Source organism: Ambystoma mexicanum, chromosome 1q (assembly GCF_040938575.1).
Source record: "Ambystoma mexicanum isolate Mex_15411 chromosome 1q, UKY_AmexF1_1, whole genome shotgun sequence".
NCBI classification, from domain to species: Eukaryota; Metazoa; Chordata; class Amphibia; order Caudata; family Ambystomatidae; genus Ambystoma; species Ambystoma mexicanum.
The window spans coordinates 158,646,880-158,656,669 of record NC_090922.1 but is presented as its reverse complement, the minus strand read 5'-3'; the positions used below and the strand labels follow the sequence as shown (position 1 = coordinate 158,656,669).

General features: G+C 43.3%; 1 protein-coding gene across 1 annotated transcript in view; it reads right to left on the bottom strand.

Moving 5' to 3' along the window:
* Window positions 1-375: 375 nt before the first annotated feature.
* LOC138526009 (galactoside alpha-(1,2)-fucosyltransferase 2-like) overlaps window positions 376-9,790 on the bottom strand; it is a 138,702-nt gene continuing 129,287 nt past the window's right edge. Inside the window, exon 2 of the mRNA XM_069636298.1 lies at window positions 376-3,298. Coding sequence (XP_069492399.1) covers window positions 2,578-3,298 — 721 coding nt within the window. The 3' untranslated portion in view covers window positions 376-2,577. The remainder of the gene's footprint in view (window positions 3,299-9,790) is intronic.

Genomic DNA, 9,790 nt, shown 5'->3' with positions numbered 1-9,790 from the left:
CTTTCATATTCCATACAGGTGAGTGAGGGTATCCTCTGCTGCAAATGCTATAGACATCATGTTGAAATGTCAGCAGAACAGGACATACCGTCTGATGGTGAGGATGATATGGAAGATGGGTAGGACATGCCAGTGCAGCACGTTCACCACAGTGGATTTATTACCCACTCTGAGTTGATGGACAATTTTTCTCTAGGGGCAGCAATATGACTCTCCAACACATATCCCCATCCCAAATATGCAGCCACATGATGCACATGTAAATCAAATATTTGTTTTATTTATTGTTTTATTTCATTGTTAATCAAATAACCTTTAACAGATTTTAAGACCATACAAAATTACAATTAATTACAATACAATTTTAAAGCATTTAATTACAGTTAACATCTCCTACAATTCATACAATTACAAGAATCATAAAAATGTATTACACTAGAATACAATTTCCTACTATTCGTTAAAATCACAAGAATCAAAAAGTTCAAAGCAACACTTATGAAGAACAGAGAATAAATACGACGAATCGTACTGTTCTAAAAAACATTCAGACCATTAGTCATAATTATATATCTCAGTTGAGAGCATTTACTAAACTTCACAAAAGCCTTCATTCCAGGGTACTATCTTCATCCAGGTGCAAGTTTTTAACAGAACCCAAAATTGCAATCACGAGTGAGTACGTTCTCCCCTAAACTCCAGAACTTATCCTCCCAGTCCGGATATCAGTAATGCACATGTTTCCCAAAGTAACACTGCCATTTGGTGCAAAAGGCAGGACAGGTATTTAGCAGATGATTCAGTGTTTCCACTGAATCCCCCGACTTACAGAATCTAACACTGTATATGTTCACTCTGTGTGTGACCATATCTCAATTTGATTTGGTTAGTGGGACAGAAATTCAACCTGATTCTCAGGAACTTCCTTTCTCGTTATTCTATTGGCATAAATGGTAAGAAAAGGAGCCACAATTCCCCATCTCTTATGATCCCATTTGAGGTGCTCCCGTGACTCATAACCATGGAATTTCTCCATGGTTTGGGTCCAGTCCTTATTGTACAGAATTGTCTTGACCCTGAAGGGATTTTGAAGGAGATCATCATCCTGAAGCACCAGGGAACTCAGCAAGGAGGTAAAGAAGGAAGCTAATTAATTTAAGAGTTTCACATTGGTTGACTGACTTACATTGTGCTGATCTTTATACAATGAGTTATCCAAAGGATTAATAATGTTACAATGTAATGATAAGACTCTCCACTTCGCTCAGGCAGAAAAGAGAAGTGAGCCCCAATTCATATTGAATAGCTGCCAGGGGGAGGAAGATCTGAATCCCTAAGACCTTTCACCACATTAAACCTTCCAACTTGGGAAGCAAGTCAATAGCCCACAGAGGGAGCACATCAAATGCATAAAGAAGCTTTGTCACAGTTTTTCCTTCATAAACTCTCAGGGTTGGGAGCAAATCTAATTTCCTGTAGCGGGTGTCCACATGGAACATTTGAGCTGACAGGGCAAGTGCGCTGCTTCTCAGTCACTCCCGGACCTGAAATCTATGTGGCTTGGCTAAAATAGGAAATCCAGGGTACACAAAATGATCCCCCGTCTCAAAAGGCTTAGTATGAACATACCATTGAATCTGGTGGACGTTTTTTCATGGTACAATGCAACACCTTGGACTTTTGTGTATTTATCACCAGATAATTATGACTGACAAATTTCAAGAAGGCAGTGATGAAACGTTGCATACCAATTTCTCTACAATCAAAAATGAGAAAGTCATGGGCATAGCTCAGCCACGTAATGGCAATGTAATTCATTTTGGGTGGCACAAACTCGACTGAGTCCAGCGATTCTCCCAATTCCGAAATATACAGGTTGAAAAGACAGGGGGCTAAAATGCAGTATTTTAAATGAGAATTCAAGCCACATATCACCCTGTCCACTGTATTGCAATTTGACAGATTCCCTTTACCATAAACATTGTTTGCCACTTTGAACATCTGATTGCTTCCTCAAATTATTGTTAAAACACTAAAATATACATTTTCTAATCAAACAAATTAAATTTCTAAATCACAACAGAAATAAAATAAAAAACACATTATGAATCCCACAATATGGCATACAAGTTACACACTAATAAAAGAGAAATGAAATGTGGCACTCAAGAGAAACTGAACATCAAAGCTCTGTAAGAATAACCAACCGTGAAATATTTGTACTACAAATAGTCAATGTTTTCCTGAGAGCAGAGGTGAAAGGTCAGCAGTAATGCCAATACATCCAGGATGGTACGAAGCATTATAATGGAAGACGTTGAGAAACCTGGCATTAGGCAGGGTGAAATTGTCAAGGTAGATAACCTCTCCACCAGCCAGGAACCCAGCCCAAATCCCAAAGGTACCGATCGTCATGATGGTGTGATTGCAGTGACAGAGAAGAGAAAAGTCCTTTCCAGGAGATGACTCATTGCTATCACCAGAGAAGTAGACATCACCTTTGGAGGTGTTTATATTCTCCTTGCACCACTGCATTCCATTGCTCGTCACCACAAAAACCGGCTCCTCGTATTTGTCTCAAAAATAAACCATACCCTTTTCCAAGTAGAGTTTATCAGTCAAAACCCCCTTCCATGAATTGGGCATAATCCAGGTCAAGTCTCCCCTTCGATCGTGAACCCCAATGTAAGTCACGTTCTTCTGTGAGCCCTTCAGATTTACCAGGGACTCATTCACCTCCTCTCTGATAAACTCATGAAAGGTGAATTCTCTGTGGATCACATCATGAATATTGTAGAAGAATGTCCATGAGAAGGGACAGCCAGTGAAATAGACATACTTCCCGGTGATGTGGTTATACTCCTCACTCATCCAGTTGTGCAATCCAAATGTCTTCCACTTTATCCTCTTGATCACACTGTCATGCAGCTGTGGAAGTCTGATCTGGAACAAAGGAGATAGAAAGTTGAAACGGTCTAGTATTATGTAAGCCGGATATTTGTTGATCGTGGCCAAAGCATACAATGTTGCATACTGGCCAATCTGATTGCCCAGCCGGCCTCGGGAATTCACAGTCCAGGCCCCATCAACTGGTCTGTTGTTCATTTGATGTACAGTCTTAGGTTTATCGGGGAAGTTGGTCAATGGCTGGACTAAGTCCTCTGTTGTAAGTTGATTGTTAAGATGATAATAATAGAACATGGATACAATCCCAAGTGAACTGAAGAAAGCAATAATGATGGCCTTTCTCTGGCTACACCAAGTCATCTGAAGAGACATCTCTCCCTCACAGGTTGACCTGAAGAAAAGGGGTAGAAAATGAAATGAGGTATAGTTCATAATGATAAGTTAAAATACTTTTTTTACTACCTTAAGGATAGCAACTTTCCACAAGATCACTTAAAACATTGATAATGTTGATGACATTTAAGGTGTCAATAAGTATGATGTTCCTTAAGCAGTGGGCAAGGACAAAATACCCCTCAAAAGAGAGGGTGCGATGCTATGACCTAAAAAAACACCACCTCTGGAGATGTCAGTGCTCTCTTTGTATCTCTTCATCCAATTGCAGGCACTTCAAATCAGGACAAATGTTGCCATGAAATTAACATTTGGCTGTTTAAAAAGCATTTAACAAATAACCCATTTGTGCCGCTTTGCCAGGTTTGGCCTGCTATCAGATGTGTACCACAGATAAAGCTGCCTCCCCCCCGCCCCCCTGCGAGAGAGACCTGCTGAGGCCTCCCCACACCCCCAAGTTCATCAAAGCAGGACAGTCTGCACCACAGACTCCCAGGCAGGCCTGGAACAGCATGCATGCACAATGTTCATGGTGCTGATGCAGGTGCACGCCAAGCGCTGCACTTGGTCAAAAATATATCTAAGCATTTACATCTTTCATATAGAGTATCAACAAGGGGGCAGTGTCTGTCCACCACCAGGCACACAGCCGTACTGGCCGCCACTGTGCACGGCCAGTAACATTAGTAGGCACATGTCACTGGTGGGAAGTTGGCCAGCACCTAAGGCGGGCATCGCATTGTACACGATTCAAGGGCAGTGGCAGCAGGTGAATATTTAGGAGAAGAGGCATTAACATGTCCAACAAATGAATGCATGCTAGGTTTTTGTCTCCTGAGAAAATATTTACAACAATGTTAAAAGGTACATTGTCCAACACAATCTTTGAGAAATATGGGAAATACAATTTACAATTGGTTCACTAGGGTAACAGATACATTCTCCTGTGTACTATTGATGCAATGGCATTTGCTGGATTGTTTTGACATTTTCACGATGCCCAAATCCCTTTCTGAAGCAGAGCTTCCTACTGACTTACGATTCATGCTTTGGCCGTTGCTTATAATCATAACACGCAAAAGTCACAGAAAAATCTTCTGCAATGCAAGCTTCATTGCACGCAACACTAAAATGGAGCCTAGCAGCAGCACTGTTCCTATGAGTGCTGTGCTCGTGCTGCAGCCAACCCCTGCTTGTACATTGTACTCATCCCTTCCCTAGCAGTGGCTCGATGCTGAAGCATCATGGCTGATCCACTTGACCCCGATTTTAAATCAGAAGGCCCAGCACTGGAACTTAGCTGAGTGACTATATCCTGCACACGTATCTGGGCCTTCAAAGTGTAGAAACTTCAAGTATGCAGGGTTAATGCAGATATTACTAGAAATCAAGGTGAAATGTGAGAATAATAGATTTCTTATGGTGTTTTCTTTAAAGTGTAAAGATTATCTTGCCATGATTCTGCCGTTGTTTAGGTGTGCTTCCAATATATGTCCTTTTAAGGTGACGGTATAGCTCTGCAAAACCTCCCAAATATGCACATTTCTAGAAGGGATCAATGGGAGAGCCTAAGTGACCGTTGGCCCCACTGAAATAAGCTGCCATGTATGCTATGTAAGTAGCTATCACTGTATATCCCTGTCATGAAGCTGCAATCACAATCAATTCCCCTTTTCCTCCTGCCAAACACATACACTTCACTTGTCACTCTTAAAACATGCACGTTTGCACAGATTAACGGTCAGTCACTCAGTGACTGACTCAGACACTCACAGGCCGGTGCAAGAAATGTTGGCACCCTGCGCAAAGTCACATTTCAGCACTCCTGCCTCCTTCCAGCCTGCATTGGGCACTGTTATAAAGTATTGCATTGTCCCTCCCACAAAAGTTAAGGGGGGACTCTCTTTCAAAGGGTGCGATTCCACCTACCGTGACCCTTAAAAGAATTCCTTCTATGTAATGGATTTTAAAGGAAATTCCCCATTTGGGACAAGTGGCAATGGGTTGAAAAAATATTCAAATTAATTTTTTCAATGACAAATATGACAATAAGAGTGGAGTAATGAACATCGTTCCTCTGTTTTAATGGTGGCCAAAAGATAACATCAAAATACCAACCACCCTCCTTATATTTCTATATTTCATACACAGGCATCCAAGCCCTACATTGAGAGCTGCCTACATTAAATGTACCCAACATATCTACCAGAGATGGATGCAGGCCCAGTTGGCAATGTCTGGGTTAAAACCTGTGATCTGTACCAATCTCTTTGCCATGTGCAATAGTCCACTTTCCTCTAAACATTTATTTGGAACCTGTGATTTGCATGTAACTCACAGATCTTCACAGCAGGGAAATTAACCTGCTAAAATGTCTAAACTTAGAACATGTATCCAACACCCTACACACAGAGCAGAGGTCTCTGCACTGGAAAATAATTCCCTGAGCTGTTGAGTGGGACTGGAGCCTTTTTGTGGCCTGCAGGTTACACACAGCTCTGCAGAGCAAGCCCCCAGCTCTCTGAGCTACTATAGTATGATTGGAGGAATAGGTGTTCAGTACAGGGGGGCACTTGCCCTCACTCTGCTAGAACAACGGGGGCAGGAGTGTCATTTAGTCCCCTTGAAAATTGTGCAACGATCTGAAAAAAATCGGAATTCAGTGACCTTCTGTTCTAAGTCACTAGGGGCTGGTAGGGCCTCTGGCTCCTCTCTTGTTGGGAGTAGGCTTTTTGAAGTTTTAGCATCCATCTTGGAACATTACAAGTGCTGCTCACCTCAAAGTGGAAAGGCTGCCTCATTGTCACCACAGCTTTGAGTGGTGGGGGGTGGGGTTGTGGAAGGGCCGGCAAAAGCTGTTGGCAGATATGGCAGAAGAAGGGAATCTTAAAGTTGAATGCCGCTCAGTAGGTTAGACGACGGTTGCAGTGATGTTAAATGTTGAGACCGACCTGTAAATGCTTTAGATTTTTTCCAATTCCTGTTGCTAAAAGTGCTGTCAAATGTGTACATTGGCCCTTGGTATGGATACAACTCCCTCAATTCTTGGTGTTGGAATGTCTGCCGTTTCGCGAAAAAACAAATTTGGTCTGTCCCTATAGCGAAAATCAAAAGTTGCCACCAGTGATCAGAAGCTATGATCTTTAATGCAGATTGCCAACACGAGGACACTTTAGGCCTTGTCTGGCCCTTCTCCTGGCCTCTCAGATCTTTAACCAGTCATAATCGTAGTGCCAATGTTCAATTCACCAATTTATGCTTTACCCTTGGACCACTGCAGATGTTGTTCCTGACCGGAACTAAACAATTGAGTTTTGCATGAGTTTGCAGTGGCTATCAGAAGCCCGCCCTTCCATGCCATGCATTGAATAGCATATGACACTATGCAGAACGGCTGCATTAATTGTGAGGAAATTACTTTGCAGGGTTGGACGTGATTTATACTGAAAACTTCAGGAGGCATTCATCTACTGAGGAGTGTTCAAACAGAAAGTGTATTTCATAGAAAACAAAACTTTTGCTGTTCAACATTGGTCTAAACTGAAAAGGTAGACCATAAAACTGCACTAAAGTCAACCTGGGATGTGCACGTTAATAAAACACAGGGTCATAATCCGGATCAACCCCATTAATAATGGTACTCTACCAAGGGCTTTCTCTGGTGATGGGCACTCACACAAACACATATACTTGCACATGGGTGCAGCTAAGCTAAAGTTTAGGGGAGAGGAGGTGTTAACCCTTCAAATGTCAGGAGAAGGGCTATCTTCAGAGATTGTGGCGAAGAAGAGAACACATTCTACACATTCTAACAAGACTATTCTGGTGCTGCTTCCATGTTACATGCAGTTAACTCTCCCTTTCAGTCTGAAACCACACGCTTAAGTACTGCTGCGAGAATGAGCTATCTCTTGCCTCCCCCCCACAACCTTCCAATCACTTCCCTGACATGCAAGTATTAACCCCACATCACTGTTGCCTGGCTGGTCAGTTTAAATTGAACGACACTGATATCCGATAGCACTCACTTCCCACAGTAACCTAATTTGTGGCAAAGCATCACTCCCAGCCCTACTGAGTCCCGACAACGGGAGAAGACATGACTTGTCTCTGTTAAAATGATATTCCAGAAAGTTTAGCAAAGTTGTCTAACACTTCCATAGGTATGGGTAGGTTGCAGTGCGGTTCCCTTATGTATAGCAGGACGTCGTCTGCGTACAACGATATTAAATGCCTAGTATCTCTAGCCAGGATGCCTACCTCCAGGAATTCTTTTCGTAGGTAGACCGCTAGGGGCTTCAGTGCCAATATGTACAACATGGGTGAAAGCGCTGTCTCGTTCCCCTTTGTATGCTCCAAGCCACTGACACTTGTTTCCCAGATTTGACTCTGGCTGTCGGTGCTGAGTAAATGATCCGCACGCACCTAATGAAATGTTCGCCTAGCCCAAACCCCTGTAGTGCTACAAACAGCCATTCCCAGTAAAGAAAATCAAAAGCTTTGATTGCATCCAGCGACACCACCGCGCACTGTTCAGGGCTGTCGTTGGTCTGTGCAATGATGTTTTGCAATCAGCATTTAAGGCTGTGCTTTGACCTTGGATAAAACCTGTCTGGTCCATATGTACCAAGCCCACAATCACTATGCGGAGCAGCACCACCAATATCATCGTCAGGATTTTCATATCATAACTAAGCATTTCAAGAGGTCTGTGTGATTTGCACCTGTCTGTGGGTTTCCCGGGATTCGGGACCAGGTCCACCAGAGTTTCCTGCATGCTTGCCCGGAGTACACCGTTAATATATGCTTCCTCAAAGACCATGAGCAGTACCAGAGCTAGTGTTGAATTATATGTTTTATAAAATTCAGGTGAAAGACCATCGCTACACAGGGTTTTACTTGTAGCGAGGGAAGCGACTGCATTCCGCACTTCTTCTATAGTGATGGGTTGGTCCAGGTCAGCCTGTTGTGTGTTCCCTATTTTAGGGAGCGCCATCATCGAGATTTTGGTCCTCGTGGGGGACCTGCACTTCATGTCTATACAGCTGAGAATAGAACCTAGCAAATTTCTCATTAATACCAGATTGCGTCCTGCATATAACCCCTTCTTCCTCTATCATTTTAGTGGTCAGGTGTCTGGGGTGCTACTTTCTGCTCAGCCATGCCAAGGGTCTACTCGGCTTATATCCCTTCGCATGAGCTCTGGTTGTTTTTTCAATGTAGTCAAATTTAGACAGTCTTTCCCATGCCTCAAAACAGCGGGACGGGTTATAGCTAGCATCTCCTCGCCAGACCATAGCCCTGCCTTCTGGGCTTCCAAGTCCCAGATCTCTTTCTCTAGAGTTTCCAATTCCGCTCTCAGCATTCTTCTAATCCCTCCAGCACCAGCTATTACCTCCCCCCTGAACACAACCGTCAGGGTTGCCCACACCATACACCACGCATTGATCTTACCAACAATATGTTTTAAGTATTCTTCCAATAGCTTTTGTAATTTGTCCCTAAAGATCTGGTCCGTCAGTGCATCCGTCTGCATACACCGCATTGGTACGGGTGGGGTCGTGGCCTCTTCAGATGCCAAGCAACCACTAGTGAGGAGTGATCCGATATGGTTCTCCCCAAGTACTTGTCAAGGGTTTTGACCCATGTTGAATCAATAGACTGGGTAGATGTGGGGATGAGCTGTCGCCGCCCATTATTTTATTCCAGAACAAACTAAATCAATAGACTGGGTGGATGTGGGGATGAGCTGTCGCCGCCCACATTCACGCCAGAATCCAGGAGAACTGCGCAGTTGGCACAAGACCACTCCAAAGATACAACCTTCTTGTGGGGGGTTCCACATCACCACTCTACTGTAAGGATGCCATCAAAACAATGTTAAGCAAGGTTCCTATTCTATCAAGCAAAAGACCACTCTATTGAAATGCAGTAATTCAAGACAGATCCCAAAAATGGGTGCAGTACCAGCTCTGTCCACAAACCTGCGCTAGCGGTCTAAACTCTGACAGGAAAACTGTATTTAGGAGTTGCAAGAGGGGCAAGGACAGGGGCAGCCTGTTGGTTAATTGAAAATCTTAGCCACCTTCTGTTCCCAGGAGGCAGGCTGATTTCATTAACAGCTTCAAGAGGCTGGGAAACCTCTCACCTCAGAGATTCACACCAGGAGGCAGGATATCACATGACCCTGTTGGAGCCCACACAAAAGACTCTTTCCCTTGAATGGGGTATGTTAATTTTGAGTATTGACTGTCAACAAAGATCTGCCTGTGAGCAGAGACATGTGTTCCTGACCCACCCAAGCTTCTGAAGGCGGACCCAAACACTTTGGGGAGTTGATTGAAGGCAAATATATGTCTCATAAAAATACTGATAACTCTTTGTAACCAGATGACAGAAATGTGCAATTTGGGGATCCTTAAAATGAAAACTGTGCCCACAATTCAAGACCAAACTCCAATTTGTGTGATGTTCTGGGGCAAAACCCTGC